Here is a 20428-nt window from a genome sequence, read left to right as displayed (position 1 = left end):
CTCAACTTAAAGCTATGTCTTGCATGTCTTCATATGATCTTAAACGTTCCGATCCTGTGAACAAATCGGTGCTGCTACCAAGATAGCAACAGCAGTTCAGGTTCCCCCGTGGTATGTCATTCCGGGAACTGGCAAGATGGCATCATTGTGTCAAGCAGTAGGCAGTGGAACAGAGGAATTAAAAGTGGAAATGAAGAATGATGTGAGAACAGAAAGTGGGTGTTGAGTGAATGGTGACTTCTTTGTTTTCAGAAGTTGTCAAGAGGGCTTGTGATTGTTTACCTACATCTATCTCCAGCTGCTGCACATCACTATAGGAGGCGGTGCATACTAAATGCAGCCTCTCCCGGTTAAGTGTCAAAGGACTATCAACATTCTACAACAAGTGAAGCAGCAAAATCATTTTCGTTATTTAAAAAGCCAAACATAAAGGCCTCTACTAACAACATCAGCCTGACCCTTAAGACAGAGAGCACTGGAATATTGGGTATGTGCCATATTTTTATGGCAGTAGTTCATACCTGAACTGTACCCAGCCACAACAGAAAATTACATTGCTGCACCCTCTTCAAGCAATTAGGACGGATACTGAAAAAGACATTGAGCTAATCTGGATGAAGTGCTATTCAGGAGCAGAATGGGTGACCCTGACTTTATCTAATGATGATATTTCCAAGAAAATAAGTTCATTGAAAAGTTAATGAATTTTTATAACATCTGAAAGTACTATCTTTTGGTTTCTTTTTTGTATAAACTGATTATGAGAGTAGTGGGGCTTAATGGAACATGAATGAATATCTCATCAGATCATCAATTAATGTTTTGTGTATTGCCATCAAATGTCTTGTCTCACTACTGCAGGATCTAAGTTATCCTTGTATATTTAGATAAATACTTGCATGAGGATGTGACTTGAATACCACATTTCATGATATTTCCATTGGTGGTTTGGTAACTTTGGAGTTCCAGAAAACAGTGCTTTAAAATAAGATGCAAGTTTGCACTTAACATTTGTTGAAAGTTGAGGTCTTGCACTTCACTGTGGATGGGGGGCGGTGGGGGGAGAGAGGGAGGGAAATTCGTACGGAGAATCATGTCCCAGACCACTCTTGTACACCCAATAGCAGATAATTATGGAATGACATCGTCGATAACTTGGGAGCAGATCTTCCCTCTGCCTCTCAAACTGGGCTGGTCTTTGGTGTGGAGGGACCTATTGAGCATAAGGAAAGGGTCAAGTAACAATCTGTCCTTTCCATTTCCTTTGGGAGTTTGTTTTCCCCTGAAGAACCAATGTGGCAGATATCTAAATAGAAAAAAGATGTCTACTGAATAAGTACCCATTGAATAAATCTTAAATGTAAAAGGTTATGCTGGTACAAATATGAAGAACTGAATGATGTATGAAAAGCCAGTTTACCTGTATGCATGGCATTTGACAAAATATCGGCAGCCAAGAGGGAAAAAAAGGCAATGTTCTGTGCACTGCGCACACAAAACAGGCAAGTGATTTTTACATTGATAAACCGTTATTTACGGTTTCCTGGAAGGAAGGAAGTTGTGGCCTCCAGCTTGTTGAAACATAATTTTTCTCAGTTAGAGTGTGTTTCTGCCTGTGTGTGGTTTATATTTCACCAAGTGGCCCCCTCCTCATACACATATAGGCATAGTTAAATGTTTTTATGCATTTCTCATGAGTCTGTTAAGGTTGCATAGACTTTCTGTGATATGGAAGAACTGGATGTTCAATCAGGATCCGGAACATATATTTCAGGTTGAAAATGTCAGCGAGAATGAGGAGAAAAATCTACAGAGGGAAGTTACCAACCGGCAGTCTCGTCGGCGCTTCAGGAAGATCAACCTGAAAGGAGAGCGACAAACAATCACAGACAATGTGGATTCCTATCATTCTGACCGACCTCAGCAGACCAGCACTTATCACATGGTAAAGCCATTTCTTGTAACATACTAAGTATGTTTTTTTATGACCCCTTAGATAAGTTTTAAAATTAACATTAAAGATTGCAGTCAGTTTTGAACTTAACTACTGAACTTTGCAGCTGAATCTAAGTAAATTAGTAAAATTATCATCCGGTTTAAATAAAGTATATTTGCACTGAACGTGCAGTTAAATTTCGAAGGGTTTCTCTCCAGGCAGACACAGTGAAACATTGTAGAATTGGCAACTGGTGTGTTTTTCTTAAGTGTCAATCAAGATACACATCCAGTGAGTCAAAAAAATCCTTCAGTATGACTAATTTCACAGATCATTTAAATGGGTTTTTCCACCTTTAAGCAACATTTCCTTCACTTCACATTTACGTCCATTCATTGGCTCTGAGTTTTTCCAATTTCACTCAAGTTACAAGAGTGGATTGTACAAGTATGTTAAATGATTGATAAAGTGGGACAATAATAAGTTCCTTGTGAAAAACTAACAAAGAGAGGGAGAAGGCAGATAGTGAGTTAGTGTACAGTACTATAAACTGGGAGGATGCAGATTGAATTTCTCTGGTCTGATGAGTTCTTGGTTTTGGCTACATTACTAGGGGGATATATCTGGGCTTCACTTGGTGCCTCCTGACAGAGAGGAGTGTTTTCCTGCGCAGCATTTGCCGAGCTTGTAGGCACTAACTTAAATGATGACAGACGTCTGGAATACTATAAACCAGAAGAGAGCAAAACATTAGTGGGTAATAGACCTTATAGAGATTCTTTAAAAACTTGCTTTGATACAGTATCTTTGAGACATTTTGTGGATGTGAAAGTGTTTACCGCCAATGATTTACTTTTGAAGTGCAGTCAATTATGTAGGTAAACACAGTAGCCAATTTGTGCTCAGCGAAGTCCCACAAATAGCAATGAAATAAATGATATGGGGACAATGATGGTCAGGACATCTGGAACGCTTCCTTGCCTTTCTTTGAATAATGCAATAGGTTTTTTCTCCATTCACTCACTGGATGTTGGTGTTGCAAGCAAGGCCAGCATTTATTGCTCATCCCTGATGTCTGTTTCCATCTGAGCTGGCAGCGAAGGCCTCAATTTAACATCTTTTCTGAGAAACGACACCATCATGGTACAGTACTGAGGGACTGCTGCTTTGAAGTGTTGGTCTAGATTATTCGGTCAAGTCCTAGAGTGGGGCTTGAAACCATGAATTTCTGACTGAGTTGAGAGTACTGCCACTGAGCCAAGGCTAGCACTTAAATAGATGGTGAATGTGAACAGTTCTGTTTTTTTTTTAAAGTGCTTATTAATTGTATTGCAATGCAATAATTTGAGTATTGTATTCACAGTGAAGAAAGAGAAAAGAACTTGCATTTATATAGTGTTTCTCTCAACAGTAGGATGTCCCAAACTGCTTTGCAGCTAGTTAAGTACTTTTAAATTGTAATCATTGCTGTAATGTTGGAAACGCGATAACCAATCTACACGCAGCCTAGTTCTAGAAACAGCAATGAAATAATTAACCAGTTCATCTGTTTTAGCTTTTGGTTGAGGGATAAATGTTGTCCAGGGAGGACTCCCCTTCACTTCTTTGAATAATTTTGTGTTATCTTGTATGTCCAACCAAGAGGGCAGAATGAGTCCCAGTTTAACATCTCATCTGAAAGACAGCACCTCTGAAATGTAGCACCCCACAGTACTTCATTGATGTGCCAGACTATATTATGTGTTCACATATCTGGCATGAGGCTTGAACCCTTGACCTCTTCATTCCGAGGCAGGAGTGCTATTACTAAGCCAAAGCTGAGACATAAGCTTAACTTTGGTCACAAATCGTAATATATTCTGGGTATACCGAATGTAAGTGCACTGTGCTGTGAATTAAGAGTTTACACTTCAGCATTGCCGAATAATCACACTTCATATTGCTGATTTCAACTGGCTTGTGAGGAATGGACAGTGAAATGCCCAGTTAATAGAAGGCAGAGAATTCCTTTGCACATCGACATGCAAACGCACAAGTTGAGTAGATTTCATCAATTGACTTTTCGTTTAGGTTCTCAATTGAACAGTCTGGGAGAAATTAAGCCATTCAGTTAACAAAAGTATACCTAGAAGCAAGCAATGGTTTAAGGAAAAAATTCACTACAGAACTTTTTTTGTTTTTTGGAAGCCGCTAGTTCTGACAAATTTTGTTTAGAAAATCTTCAAAATCTTAAAAAAGAATTCTAACAAAAGTATATTAAATAGAAGGAACAGCTAGTTAATTTAAGGCAAAACCACTAGTGGTGTAACGGTTTTATTAGTGGGATAAACCAAGCATGTATTATATAAGTGTAACCTCAGTGGACATCTTATATTGCAAATAGTATGTGCAATGCTAAAAATAGAAACCGATCGTTCTGTAGATAGCTTACCAGCACTTTTACAACAATCCATTCCTTGCTTTCTCCTGCTCCCACAAGCAAAGTCTCAAGTCAGCAAAAAGTGCCCTGAAGTGTGATGTTGCGCCATACAGACTAGAAGAACCCCAGATTTGAATCGCTGACCGTTCTGAGTTGATGATTTCAGCTTTTGCAACTGAGGGTGAATCAGCGCACCAGTGCATTGAACTTCTAGATCACTCAGTCTTGCACTTTTACTTGAGAGCACAGCAGGGAGCTGAAGTGCACTTTGCAGACACAGAGAAGAACAGCCATTAAAACGGTTACTGACATTAAGAATTGTATGTGATATTAGCTGGCCATGTTGTCAAGGTGACCCTGGAGGCACTTTCCTACAGCTTCAATGTTAAATCAATTCCCATTGTTTTCAGTTTTAGCTGGTACTCGCCGACTCTCAATTTATGCTGCTCCTTTTCCTTTCCATTCGTAGTCCTGGTTTTGGGCAAATATTGAGCTGCACAGATGACCAGATTTACTTACTGACGTACTGCGTGTACATAAACTACTACCCAATGTGTGGTTAAACTAATTCAGCCTAATAAGTCCATTTAGGTCATGGAACAGCAAAACAGGTGGATGTTCAACAATTGCATCCCTGCTTTTTCTTTACTTGCCATATTGAAGCCAAATAACCTCACAACCAGGCTTCCTCTCAGTTTTTACACTATTTGCATACCATGAAATGATTTGGGTTTGACATAGACCTGATGAATTTTCTCTGGAACAATTTGTACTATATAAAACCAGTTTAAAAAAAAAAATAGACCTTTGTTTTTGGTTGTATGCATTTTTCTTGAGTTTGTCCTTCAATTAATTCTGTAATTTTGGATAACCTTTCTCTTCCCACCTTATTTAATCCCCAGCATTCATTGTTCCCATCATGCAGACATCTCTATTAATGAATTTGGTGACTGTCCTCTATCAGACTACCAAAGGTGTATCTGAATTGTGCCTGTGCACTTTAAACAAAAATAATACTTACATTATTCAGAAATATTATTTATGAATACTGGGTGCAATGGCTTTAAAAGTTGTCTAGCTACATTTACTTCTTTGCTGCCAATGCCATTTGATTACAAGCACAATGGTGAAGGAAAATTGCCAACAATATAAAGTATTTTTAGAGTTGGAAAAGAGAAGATCCATGAACTAATGTCACTAGTGACTTATTTTAATGCAATTTATATGTGCAAACAAATGGGAAAAAAAGGCAACTGAATTTTGATCACTAAGTCAGCGTGCCTTTAAAGTTCAGATTGGAGTTAAGTTATGGAAAAATGCTGTTAATTTCACTATGGGTTCTCGCACAGGAGTTTGGAGCAAAACAAAATAACTAAATCTCGTGACTCATTATTATGCTATAGGATGTGGTGTGTCTGCACATCGTAGTGACATACTTATCTTTTCAGGTTGATTGGTGTTGGATTAGCAGTACTATTAAGAGTCAGCTGTTTTCCCAACAGGTAAACCTTCACCAGTGACAAGTGCCGCTATTTACTTCCAATTGAACCAGATGTTCAGTACTATCAAGAATAGGCATCACTGGTTCGTTGAAATAATATGTTTTGTCCTCCCAGAACGTGATGGCTATGAAATATTGGGACGGAAATTGCTGAAATGGCATATGTTGAGGCAAGCCACATGAATTGATCTTTCTTCCTCCCCTTTCTCCTCAAATAGCAGGACAGGCAAATTGATGATGGTGCAGTAATAACAATGTTAGACACTAATAGGAGTGTGGAAGGCAAGACTGGCAGAAAGTGCTGCCAAGAGAGATGAAAGGTTTTAAAATCCTGTAGGAACAATTCACTACCTGCTGGAGTGAGACCCCATAGATTCATTGTTCCCTTTCTAAGCTTCCAAGATTGGGTGTCATGTTAGGGTGATAAATCATACCATTAACAGGGCCTTTACAACATGCATTACCAGTCTAACTGGCTGCAGTGAGATTAATTCACACTAACTGCATAAATCTAGCAATTTCATAACATGCAATTAATTTCAATGTAGAGGCTAATGATGGTTTACATTTTCTTGCCGTTTTGGTGAGGTTGTCAGTGCAAATCGTCCAGCAATTTGTGGAGAATCAGAAATCATGTACATCTCTACTTCGCCACAAATTACTGAAAATTTTATGAACTAGTAATGCCAAGTGTCGGTAATCCATCGTTATTTTTCCAGCACTTTTAGGGCCAATAAGTATGCAATAGGATTTGGGCTGATAAATGGCAAGTAACATTTACGCCACAAGTACTAGGCAATGATCATCTTTGACAATGGAGAGCCTAATCACCTCTCCGTGACACTCAAGTAAATTACCATTGCCAAATCCTGTGCCATGAGCATCCTGGGGTCACTATTGACCAGACAATCAATTGAAACAGCCACATAAATGTAGTAGCTGCTACACCAGGTTAGAGGCTGAGTATTCTATGGTGAATGGCTCATTATAACACCCCAAACCTCTCCACCACCGACAAGGCACATTGAGTGTGATGGATACTCTCCACTTCACTCGTTGGATGCCGTAGCAACAACACTCAAAGCTCAACAGCATTCAAGACAAAGCAGTCCTTTTGATTGACACAATCTACAGTCTAACCATCTACTCTCTCCATGACCAGCCACCAGCTAAAATATCCATCCTCTCTCCACTGGCGTACTTGTAGTTGTTGCAATGTGTAGTATCTGCAAAATGCATTGCAGCAATTTGTCAAGGCTTCAGCAGCACCTCCCAAACTCAGGAACTCCACCTTCTACAAGGTCAAGTTGAGCAGGTGCATGGGAACACAATCAACTCCAAGTTTTCCATAATCTTAACGTGGGCATTTTTGCCATTGTCGCTGGGTCAAATTTCTGGAACTCAATACCTAACAGCATTGTGGGAGCACCTTCATCACACAACTGCAGCAGTTCAAGGCAGCGGCTCACCGCCACCACCTCGATGGCTGTAAGGAATGGATAATAAATGCTGGTCTTGGCAGTGACATCCATATTCTGAGAACAAATATAAGCAAAGAACTAGGCAGTCAGTTATTTTAGAATATAAGTTGTTGAAGCTTTTATATAATTTCAGTTTAAATAATGTATGGATTGCCCACTGTCACAATAGTCAAAGGGTATAGGCAGAAGTGTAATGGTAAATATATACTGTATAAAGGTATAAATGTGTAACTGTAGAATTGTCCTTCACTTTGAACCCAAAATTCTTCCTCTTTTCCTTTTCATCCCCAACCAAAAAAGGAAGCAAGAAATTGTTTTGTAATTTGCATATGAACAACACATACTACATTCTAAATGACTGCAAGATCTTAGTCTTAGCTTGTTCTATTTCACTTCATTTTTGTGGGTAATCGTGTAACTAGGGCAACAAAGATACCGGAAACAAAAACAAGATCTACACTTGTGTCTTATCTTTTCCAGACACATGTCACTGTTAAATTTTTTTGTATTTGTGGTGTTCTGCTCTGTAGCTTAGTGGTAACATGTCTGCGGTGTGAAGTTTCCTCTACTGTCTGATCAAACTTTAAAAAAAAATTGTTGCAATGCTACCTAATTAAAAACAACCTTGAAGAAATAATGTCAAATAACAAATCCACCTCAAGTTTTGTGTGACTGAAAACTGCACTGCTATCTTTATGCTTACCCATAATGCTAATGTCAAACTCATTTTGCACCATTTTGTCTGAGGCAAATATGTGCAACTTAACTTTCCGGCTGTGCTTGCCAGCCATATATGGTTAATTTCCTTTTTAAGATAGGTTACTATGAGTCAGTCAGATTGTATGTTTCATGTTAAAAGGAATATCCATATAGTTTTGCCAGTAAAGTGAGGCACGAAAACTCGAGTCCAAGGTGCAAAACTAAAGGATACATCGGCAGTCCAAACAACTAAGAGACATTATTTTATTGGCAGCTCAACCAACCAAATACGAGTTGCATATCGGCAGACTAACCAGCTTATGTTCTTTACAGAAATTGATAGCAGATATAGAACAAAGGTGGGCCAGCCAGGGACCATTCAAATTGTTGAGCCTAAAGTCCTGGTTGAGAGTTTTGGTAGCAGATGGGATGAGGCAGCAATGGGGAGGGGTGATATTATGGAGGTGGACCTAGATGGGCTTTGTGATGGGAGAGGATATCGAATCTGAAGCTCAGCCTGAGGTCAAACATGACACATTGGTCAGGGAGAGGAGTGGAATCGGTGGCGAGGAAATGCAGTTTGTGGCAGGAGTTGAAGACGATATCCCAAATTAGAAATATGTTGCTTTTTTAACACTGACATCCCTCATTTTAGTAAGCATAGAATTTTAACTTTCCCCTTTAAAATTGAAAGGACGTCAGTGGCATGATTTGCTGCAGCAGTAGCTATGATTTTCAGTTTATCTCCTCTATTGTTATTCCTGAGTTGCTGATTCTATTTTAAGAGATTGCATCATCTTGGTTGTGATGACAACTCGGCTCCCTCTTCAGGGAAATATTATATTCTCATTATACGCTGTGCTGCAAATCTCGCTGATGTTTATAATTGGACCTGTTCATGATATGTTAGTGAGCACTCAGTGAAGGAGAACACTTAAAGACTACAGTCACTGGCCCTAAAGGTTAAACAATATTTTGCCTGTAGGGAAATGGACTGGAGCTCTGTGGAATTAGATTCCCCCTCTTTGCTCAAAGAGCCAGGGAATGGGTGGAGTACATTCACAGACAGGACTTCCTGAATTTTACAAATATGAGAACCAGGCCTGCTGGATAATGAAAAGCGATAAGCAGGAGTTTTGGGTGTTGGTGGTATAAAAGTTGCCAAAAAAAATTGCATTCAGAAGTACGTACCCCTGGGAATGAAAATTTAGAAATGTTTTTAGTCAATTTAGAGGGGTGCGATTACATCTGCTTTTCCAATGCCCATTTTGGGTAGATTGCTTTGGGGAACAATATTGTGTTTTTACAAGCAGACCTTTACAGCAGTAAATTATTTATATCGTTTTCTATTTTTGAATACTTCTGAAATAAAACCCCCAAAAAATTGTATTCTTTCTCAAACAGTAAAATGATGGCATCATTGACTCTGCTTTCTGCGATGATGGTCCCCTTGCATGAATTTGTTTTTATCCCTTCTTCCTACATTATGCAGACTATTGTCTCACTGTGCTTGCGCCAATGGGCCAACTAGCAAAAAGATGCAAATGTGCTTGTTTTTTTCCTCCCAGATATTTTTTCAAATTTCAACGCACTTTTAATGTTTCCTTAAATGGGCTCTGTATCTGAATGCCCGTAGCATTCGCAATAAAACAAATAAATTGTCAACTCACATAGAAATTCATACGTATGACCTGTTAGCCATTACAGAGACATGGCTACAAGGAAACCAAAGTTGGGACCTGACTATCAGAAAGGACAGGAAGCTGGGAAAAGCTGGGGTAGCTCTGTTAATTAAAAAGGGCATTAGTACTGTCTTGAGAGATGACCTTGGTTCTAAAGATCAAGATGTAGAATCAGTTTGGGTGGAACTAAAACAGCAAGGGGCAGAAAACCTTGGTGGGAGTTGTTTATAGGCCGCCAAACAACAGTGGTAATGTAAATCATCGTATAAATCAGTAAATTAGAGGTGCATGTAACCAGGGTAATACAGAAATCATGGGAGATTTCAATCTACATATGGACTGAATAAACCTAATCAGTATTAACGTTGTGGAGGACGAATTCTTGGAATGTATGTGAGATGGTTTTCGAGAGCAGTACGTTGAGGAACCAACTAGGGAACAGACTATTTTAGAAATAGTGTTGTGCAATGAAAAAGGGCTAATTTATCTGGTTGTAAAGGAGCCTTTGGGAAAGAAAGTGTAACCATAATATGATAGAATTTTGCATGAGGTTTGAAAGTGATGTTCAATCAGAAACTAGGGTCTTAAATCTGAGCAGAGGAAGAAGCTATGAAGGTATGAGGGGCAAATTGGCTATAGTGGATTGGGAAACTACGTTAAAAGTATGATGGTAGACAGGCAATGGCTAACATTTAAAGAACTAATACATAGTTTACAGCAAAAATACATTCCTTTAATGCACAAAATCCCAGCAAGGATAGTGTTCCAACCATGGTTAATGAAATAAATCAAGGATTGTATTTAGATCAAAGAAAGACGTGTATAAAGTTGCCAAAAAATGGTAAGCCTGAAAATTGGGAGCAGTTTAGAACTCTGCAAAGGAGGACCAAGAAAAAGGTTTAGAACTCTAAAGGGAAAATCGAATATGAGAGTAAACTAGCAAGAACCATAAAAACAGACTGTAAAAGAAGACAAGGTTAAGGGTACTCTACCTGAATGCATGCAGCATTCGCAACAAGGTAGATGATTTGAAGGCCCAAACAGAGGTGCATGGGTGTGATCCAATTGCCATTACGGAAATGTGGCTACAGGGTGACCATGACTGGGAACTGAATATTCAAGGATATTTGACATTTAGGAAGGACAGGCAGAAACGAAAAGGAGGTGGTGTTGTGCTGATAATCAGGGATGGGATCAGTACATTAGCAAGGGAGGATCTCCAATCGGAAGAACAAAATGTGGAATCTGTTTGAGCGGAGCTAAGAAACAGCAAGGGGCAATAAACATTGGTAGGAGTTGTTTATAGGCCACCAAACAGTAGTGGTAGTGTGGGGCATGGTATTAATCAGGAGATTAGAGAAGCATGTAGCATGGGTAATACAGTAATCATGGGTGACTTCAATCTGCATGCAGACTGGGTAAACCTAATGAGCACGAATGCTGCGGAGGACGGGTTTCTGGAGTGTGTTAGGGATGGTTGTCTAGAGCAGTACGTTGAGGAACCGACTAGAGAACAGGCTATTTTAGATCTAGTATGTAATGAGAAAGGGTTAATTAATGATCTTGTTGTAAAAGAACCTTTAGGGATGAGTGACCATAATATGATAGAATTTTACATTATGTTTGAAAGTGAGTTAGTTTGATCAATATTCTAACTAACCCAGACTGAAGTATCTCAATCTGCGAGACTAAGTAAGGTGGCTGTGTACCAAACCAACATAAAATTTGGTGATCTGTGGTGACATCGAGACTAACGAGGGTTGCTTCCAGGCTACACCCAGCATAATAGAAATCCGGTCTGGTGAGTGCAAACTTGAGTTGGAGAACCAAGCAAAGTCCGAGGATCTGGTGAGCAACCTTGAAAGAGGGTTAAAAAATTCATCTGTAATGGTATTAGGCAGGCAGCAATGGGAAAGAACAGAGCGTAGGACTGATCTGAGGTCAGTGCCATTACACGTGGTGTCCAGAGAAAAAACAATAGCAAGCAACAAGGCTGCAATTACAATAACAGAGTTAAAAAAGATAGCAGTAACACTATAAAACGGAGTTTTAAAATAAGGAAGGAGGTAATCATCAGTCTAACGGTGAGATTTTGAAGGCTGAAACAGCCGTAGCGGGAATCAGCGCTGAGTTGAGAAAAGGTGCTGGAAACTTCCGATACTGGAGGGAAGAATACGAAAGTGAAAGCAAAACTAATTAAAGAAATGGAGTTTATATTCTCAATTCTAGAGCGATTTGGAGACATAGAAGGACCAAATCAAACCCAAAATCGGTCACTCTGGTGAAACAGGTTCCTCGGATACAGAATAGCCAGCTAGTCTGAGGCAGAACAAAGTTAAGACTTTATTATATTCAGTTGGGGCTGTAGCAGATGATATAATTGCAAGACAAGGTATCCATGAAACATCTGCCAAATTCAAAGAAGTTTTGAAAGCTTTTGATTCTTTGAATTTAGAGAAATAAGATTTTAGAAAGAGCAATGCTAAACAGAAGGGTCCAGAAACCGGGTGAAACAGTTGATTCTTTCATCAATGATCAATACAGGCTTGCAGCGTAATGTGGATATGGAGACCTGAAAGCAGAATTGATAAAAGACCATATTGTTGTAGACATCGCTGATGAGTCCTTATCAGATCTATTGCAGTCTAAAGAAGACCTCACCCTGGACAAAGCTATTCAGTTGGTGAGACAAAGAGGTCAGAAAAAAACAATAGAGCAATCCTGAGAGGTGAAGAAAGACCTTGGTTCAGGATACCTCCAGCAACTGTACAGTTCCTTAACCAGAGGACTGTGGATGACACACGAGAAAAAAAGGTGGGGGGGAGCGAAAGACGCCCTTAAATCCTGCTAGCAAAGTGGCGCCAAAAGTAACCACAGACACGAACAGTGTCCTGCAAATAAAGCAGAATGCTTCTACTGTAAGAAGATAGGGCATATTGTCAAAATGTGTCAGACAAAAATATCTACTCCCACAGGTGCAAAAGAAAAATCAGTTAAGAAAAGAATGGTCAACGATGTCAAACAACCTTCTTCAGAAGAGTGACCAATACACTTTCTTGGAGAGAACCATGATCCCAGTCAGGAATTTTGGGCTGCAGAAATATATATCAATGGACATATCACTAATTTTAAACTTGACACAGGAGCGAGTTTAGTGGTCGTATCAGACAAAGAGTGGTGGTTATCAACACATTTTCTGCAACCAGCACAAACCCAATTACATGGCCCAGGAGGGGTTGAATTCAAAGGCAAGGGGAAGCTACAGGCAACACTCCAGTACAAGGGAAAGCAAATATTAGAAACTTTGTATGTCCTAAAGAACTAGGAGTTCTCTATTTTAAGTCGAGGAGCTTGTATTGACCATTGTCCGATAAAGAAAGTAGAAGTTGTTAAGCAACCAGAACCCAGGAGTCTCTTCCAAGAGGAATTTTCACAATTGTTTTACTGGTCTAGGCAAACTGATGACCGAATATAGTATTACATTGCGGAAAGATGCATTGTCCAGAGCGACGGCTGACCATCCTAATTAACGGGATGTCATCTTCATTGACCGAATTGAGTCCTACTCGCAGGTTACTGCATTACAATGGCTGGCAAGTTCAAATAAACTTCAACAAATTCATCATGTGCAGATGAAAGATGAAGAGTGCATTTATGTCCGCCAATATTGCAAGTAAATTGGTCACAATAGAATCCTTGTGGTAAGAGGATGAAAGTCTTCTTTGAACACAGAAGACAGTTTACCATAGTGGATGATTTGCTGGTATATGATGAGAGATTGGTGATTCCAGAATCACTCTGGGTAGAGATCTTGGAGAAAATATGCAAGGGTCATATGGGCATAACTAAGTGTAGAGAACGAGCTGAGGCATCCATGTGGTGGCTTAGAATATCAAAGGATATTGAAGAAGTCGTCTCAAATTGTCACGTGTGCAATTCACAAACAGGATCAAAGAGAACCTCTTAACCCGACCTAATTCCCAACCAGACCATGGGAACGTTTGGTGGTGGATCTAGTGATCTCCGATGGAAAATCTTATCTAATTATAGTAGGTTACTTTTCAAGATGAATTGAGGTTAAACGTATGTACACAACAGCAACTGAAGCAGTCATTCAAGTGTTAAAACAAATTTTCAACAAGTGGTATACCTGATCAGCAATGGACCACAATTTGCAAATGAGTACTTCAGAGACTTTGCGGAATCAGTGGATTTGTGCATATAACAAGTTCCCCGAGTTATCCACAATCTTACCTTCCAGAGGCGGAGCAGACCTGTGGGGAGAACGCCGAGAGTGCAGCCAATAAATCGAACCTGAGGATCGAGGCCCAGTCTCTTACCTTACGGGAGAGCAGTCCAGGTGTGCCGGAGTTTGAAAAAAAAGTCAACAGTGACATCACAGGAAAGCTGCAAGGTGATTGATTGGTGATTAACTGCTCTAAATAGCTGGCTTAGTAACTAAGGTATGAAAGGTCAACTGTTCACTTTCATATATAGTAAGTAGTGTTTTTTAGGTAGTTCTGTAGTAAGGAGGACCAGGGAAGAAGAGCCCCAGAGTAATTGATGCTGTTTGATATTAAGCATCTTCCAAAAGGTTTACTTCAAAGGGTTCAGTCATGGCAGGAGAGCTGAAAGCCGTGGTGTTCTCCTCGTGCTCTATGTGGGAAATCGGGAACAATTCTAGTGCCCGGGACCAGCATGTATGCAGGAAGTGGCTCCAGCTGCAGCTCCTGGAAGCCTGGGTTTCAGAGCTGGAGCGGCAGCTGGGGACACTGGAGCATCCGCGAGGCGGAGAGTATCGTGGATAGCACTTATAGAGAGGTGGTCACGCCGCAGGCTCAGACTCCACAGGCAAGAAGGGAATGGATGACTACCAGGCAGAGCAAGAGGACTAGGCAGGCAGTGCAGGAATCTCCTGTGGCTATTCCCTTGCAAAACAGATATACTGAAGAAGGTTCCGAAGAAGGGTCACTGACCCGAAACGTTAACTCTGCTTCTCTTTCCACAGATGCTGCCAGACCTGCTGAGTGAATCCAGCATTTCTTGTTTTTGTATACTGATTTGGATACTGTTGGGGGGAATGGTCTCTCGGGAAAGCAGCAACAGCCCAATTTAGTTTAGTTTAGTTTAGAGATACAGCACTGAAACAGGCCCTTCGGCCCACCGAGTCTGTGCCGACCATCAACCACCCATTTATACTAATCCTGCACTAATCCCATATCCCTACCACATCCCCACCTGTCCCTATATTTCCCTACCACCTACCTATACTAGGGGCAATTTATAATGGCCAATTAATCTATCAACCTGCAAGTCTTTGGCATGTGGGAGGAAACCGGAGCACCCGGAGGAAACCCACGCAGACACAGGGAGAATTTGCAAACTTCACACAGGCAGTACCCAGAATTGAACCCGGGTCGCTGGAGCTGTGAGGCTGCGGTGCTAACCACTGCGCCACTGTGCATCATGGTTGGCTCTGCTGCACAGGGGAGGAGTAAAAAGTGTGGGAATGCAATAGTTATAGGGGATTCAATTGTAAGGGGAATAGATAGGTGTTTCTGTGGCCGCCAACGAGACTCCAAGATGGTATGTTGCCTCCCTAGTGCTAGGGTCAAGGATGTCTCAGAGCGGTTACAGGGCATTCTGAAGGGGGAGGGTGAACAGCCAATCGTCGTGGTACACATTGGTACGAACGACGTAGGTAAAAAAAAAAAAGGGATGAGGTCCTAAAAGCAGAATATAGGGAGTGAGGAAGTAAGTTGAAAAGTAGGACCTCAAAGGTAGTGATCTCAGGATTACTACCAGTGCCACATGCTAGTCAGATTAGAAACAGCAGGATATATCAGATGAATACATGGCTGAAGAGATGGTGTGCAGGGGAGAGTTGTAGATTCCTGGGACATTGGGCCAGTTCTGGGCGAGTTGGAACCAGTACAAACTGGACGGGTTACACCTGGGCAGGACCAGGACTGATGTCCTAGGAGGAGTATTTGCTAGAGTCATTGGAGAAGGTCATAGTCTAAGGATATGGGGTAAACCTTTCAGAACTGAGATGAGAAATTTCTTCACCCAGAGAGTGGTGAGCCTGTGGAATATTCTACCACAGAAAGCAGTTCAGGCCAAAACATTGTATGTTTTCAAGAAGGAGCTAGATATAGCTCTTGGGGCAAAAGGGATCAAAGGATATTGGGCGAAAGCGGGAACAGGTTACTGAGTTGGAGGATCAGCCATGATCATAATGAATGGTGGAACAGGCTTGAAGGGCCAAATGGCCTACTCCTGTTCCTATTTTCTATGTTTCCATCTAATGGAGAAGCTGAGCGAGCAGTCAAAACTATTAAAGCATTGCTAAAGAAGAATCAAGAATTCCAATACGTGCTTCTGAATTACAGAACTGCTGTCATGCAGATCAGCACCATCCAAGATGTTAATGGGAAGAAAACCTGGAACACAACTTCCAATTTTACCTAAGAAATTACTTTCAGGGATACCAATCCAGGATCATCGAGTTCAAGACAGAGAAATGTCTTGCTTGGAAGAAACATTATAAAATGTTATTATAAAAGGACAGTCCATACCAGGAACCTACTGAAATTGTCAGAAGCGTAAAAGATATTGGTACGAGATCAAAACAGAGGAGTTATTCTCCTGAGAGGAGAGTCAATAGTGATCTTATTTACGAAGAACTTCAGAAGGTACTATATGAAGAAATGAAAAGAATCTTATTCCTTTACATCAAAAAAGTCAAATTGGTCATGCATTCAGATGAATCAGATGCTGAACCAGAAATTCAGAAAACTCAGGATACTACACATCTCAATGAAGGCCGTCCAAGTCAAGAGACAAGAGTTCAGAGAAAGACTACCAATCGTCCGCATCTGACAACAAGATCAGGGAGAGTTGTGAAGCCTCCTGACAATGAATATATGAAGTCAGAGACTTGGAGGGAGATGGGGTAGTATGTCAATATAAAGGGAATGTATGTAAATATATATTTGGATAAAGACTTTGGTGGGGCAGGGAGGAGATGTGGTATAAAGATCTGAAAGGGTTAATCCTGAGAGTATGTAAATAATACCTCCTATCATGATGACACAAGAGATCATGTTTGAGAGCGACTCTGTGCTGAAGGCAGCTTGGCTTTTGGTGAAGTCACACAGACTTGTGTGGAGATGTATATAATTCTAAGATCAGTGTTCTAACTAATCCAGACTGAAGTATCTCAATCAGCTAGACTAAGATGGCAGTGTACCAAACCAACATACAACAGTTGGTACAATTTTTGGCTGTTCTTCTGATTCCCAACGTCTGAACAAAATTACTGTGGCACAATAATTCATAAATCTCCACTGATCTGTATATTCTAAGAGTTGGAAGAGCTAGTGTGTAGATAGTCATTTCTCACACTGTTTAATACAGGTTATATCACAAATGTGAACAGTCAGTGTGGTAATCTTACTGCAGTGTTATCGATCTAAGAAAAATATTATTGAGCCCTGTTACAAGGTAGTATTTTATTATATCATTGGATGTGAGTGTCGCTGGCAAAGGCAGCATTTGTTGCCTATCCCTAATTGCCCTTGAGAAGGTGGTGGTGAGCCGCTGCCTTGAACAACTTCAGTCCATCTGGTGTAGCTACACGCACAGTGCTATTAGAGAGGGAGTTCCAGGTTTTTGACCCAGTGACGGTGAAGGAACGGCAATACAGATCTAAGTCAGGATAATGTGTGACTTGGAGGGGATCTTGTAGGTGGTGGTGTTCCCATGAGTCTGCTGCCCTTGTCCTGCTAGGTGGCAGAGTACGCGGGTTTGGAAGGTGCTATCGAAGGAGGCTTGGTGAGTTGCTGCAGTGCATCTTGTATACTGCAGCCACTGTGTGTCGGTGGTGGAGGGACTGAATGTTTAAGGTGGTGGATGGGGTGCTGATCAAGCGGCTGCTTTGTCCTGGACAGTGTCAAGCTTCTTGAGTGTTGGAGCTGCACTCGTCCAGGCAAGTGGAGAGTATTCCATCACAGTCTGGGGTGTCAGGTGGTGAGTCGCTTACCACAGAATTCCTAGCCTCTAATTGGCTCTTGTAGCCACAATATTTATAGGGCTGATCCAGTTATATTTCAGTGGGAATTCCCAGGCAGTTGATGGTGGGGGATTCAGTAATGGTAATGCCGTTGAATGTCAAGGGGAGATGGCTAGATTCTCTTTTGTTGGAGATGGTCATTGCCTGGCACTTGTGTGGTGAGAATATTACTTGCCACACCGTCAGCCCAAGCCTGAATGTTGTCCAGGTCTTGCTGCATTCAAACATACGAATTAGGAGCGGGAGTAGGCCACTCGGCCCCTTGAGCCTGCTGCGTCATTGAATAAGATCATGGCTGATTTGATTGTATGCTCGACTCCACATTCCTGCCTACTCCCAATAACCTTTCACTCCCTTGCTTATCAAGAATCTATCTACCTCTGCCTTAAAAAAAAACAAAATGACTCCTGACAAATCAGTGGCCCGCCGACATCATTAGAGCGCTCCAAGCTGTGCACATGCGCAAATGGTCTCCAGCTCTCTGAGATGCTGCGCATGCGCAGCCTACGTCTTGCTAGGACTAATTAGCGCATGCACGGAAAAACGTAATCAGCTACTCACTCCCCTCTTACGCTTCCCACCCCACTCAGCTACTGTCTCTCTCCCACCCCACTGGCCACTCTCCCTCCTCTGCCACTTGCTCCAGCCCTCCAGCCCTCGACACTTTCATTCCTCCTCCCCCCCCCCCCCCCCCCACTGGCTGCTTCCCCACCTCAGCCACTCGCTCCAGACTTCTCCACTGCTCCCCCCACTCACCTTGACCGATTATTACCCGCTCCTTGCTTCCCGCCACCCTGCTCTCTGGCCGCTCACTCCCCGCTTCCCATCACCACCCTGTTGCACCCCTCCGCGCCCCCCCCCCCCAGGCGCTAGCCCTAGGCCGCACCACCTCCCTCCTCTAGGCTACTCGCTCCTACGTTGCCCCATTACCCCTCGCGACACGCAGAGAATGATTTCAATGGCAGTATCATACTAGAGATCTTCTGTCTTTGTCAAAATAAAATCAAAACAGTTGAGCAGGAGACATCTAAGAAATGATACAAATGAAGCCATGGCAGGAGGGAGCAGGGGACTATTGGGGGTGGGATGGAGGCGGCGATGGCAACCTTTGAGGGGATTTTTGGGTTGAAGTTGTTTTTCTGTGATAAATTGAGCGATGCCATCTTTAATCCTGGCAGCTGCCTGAACGTCGCAGACAGTGACATTTCAATGGAAGAGGCTGCATTTGTGCATGCGCTAGTACTGCGCCACCTAGTGGTTGTGTTGTCAGCAAGTACAGCCTAAAAAATATTCAGAGACTCTGCTTCCACCGTCTTTTGAGTAAGAAAGTTCTCTCCCGCTGAGAGAAAAATTTCTCTGCATCTCTGTCATAAATGGGTGACCCCTATTTTTAAACAGTGACCCCTAATTCTAGATTCTCCCACAAGAGGAAACATCTTTTCCACATCCACCCTGTCAAGACCGCTCAGAATCTTTTATGTTTCAATCAAGTCGTCTCTTACTCTTCTAAACTCCAGCGGATGCAAACCTAGCCTGTCCAACATTTCCTCATAAGACAACTTGCCCATTCCAGGTATTAGTCTAGTAAACCTTCTCTGAACTGCTGCCAACGCATTTACATCCTTCCTTAAATAAGGAGACCACTACTGTACACAGTACTCCAGATGTGGTCTCACCAATGCCCAATATAACTGAAGCCTAACCTCCCTACTTTTGTAGTCAATTCCCCTCGTAATAAACGATAACATTCTATTAGCGTTGCTAATTACTTGTTGTACCTGCATACTAAGCTATTGCGATTCATGCACTAGGACATCAGATCCCTCTGCATCTCCGAGCTCTGCAATCACTCACCATTTAGATAATATGCTTTTGTATTCTTCCTGCCAAAATGGACAATTTCACATTTTCCACATTATACTCCACTTGCCAGATCTTTTCCCACTCACTTAACCTTTCTATAGCCCTTTGTAGAATCCTTATGCCCTCTTCACAACTTACTTTCCTACCTATGGCGCGGCGCAGTGGTTAGCACCGCAGCCTCACAGCTCCAGGGACCCGGGTTCGATTCCGGGTACTGCCTGTGTGGAGTTTGCAAGTTCTCCCTGTGTCTGCGTTGGTTTTCTCCGGGTGCTCCGGTTTCCTCCCACAAGCCAAAAGACTTGTAGGTTGATAGGTAAATTGGCCATTATAAATTGTCACTAGTATAGGTAGGTGGTAGGGAAATATAGGGACAGGTGGGGATGTTTGGTAGGAATATGGGATTAGTATAAATGGGTGGTTGATGTTCGGCACAGGCTCGGTGGGCCGAAAGGCCTGTTTCAGTGCTGTATCTCTAATCTAATCTAATCTATCTTTGTATCAGCAAAATTACCAACCATACCTTTGGTCCCTTCATCCAAGTCATTTATATAAATTGTACAAAGTTGAGGCCCCAGCACTAATCCCTGTGGCACACCATTTATTACATTTGCCAACCAGAAAATGACCCATTTATCCCTATTCTGTTTCCTGTTAGCTAGCCAATCTTCTATCCATGCCAATATGTTACCCCCTACACCATGAGCTTTTATTTTCCACAATAACCTTTCATGTGCCACTTTATCAAATGCCTTCTGGAAATCTAAGTACAGTAC

General features: G+C 41.6%; 1 protein-coding gene across 12 annotated transcripts in view; it reads left to right on the top strand.

The window, feature by feature from the left end:
- The window catches only part of LOC137375959 (rap guanine nucleotide exchange factor 6-like), a 521939-nt gene that overhangs the window by 263251 nt on the left and 238260 nt on the right, over positions 1-20428 (top strand). For 11 of the 12 annotated variants that reach the window (XM_068043752.1, XM_068043748.1, XM_068043758.1 and 8 more), the window contains one exon: positions 1775-1945. The exons of the other annotated variant lie outside the window; for it this stretch is intronic. In XM_068043752.1, coding sequence (XP_067899853.1) covers positions 1775-1945 — 171 coding nt within the window. The remainder of the gene's footprint in view (positions 1-1774; positions 1946-20428) is intronic. 12 annotated transcript variants of the gene reach the window in all.

The sequence above is a fragment of the Heterodontus francisci genome, chromosome 12, assembly GCF_036365525.1.
Source record: "Heterodontus francisci isolate sHetFra1 chromosome 12, sHetFra1.hap1, whole genome shotgun sequence".
NCBI lineage: Eukaryota > Metazoa > Chordata > Chondrichthyes > Heterodontiformes > Heterodontidae > Heterodontus > Heterodontus francisci.
The sequence above is the reverse complement of the archived record's forward strand: the minus strand, read 5'-3'. Positions and strand labels throughout refer to the sequence as shown.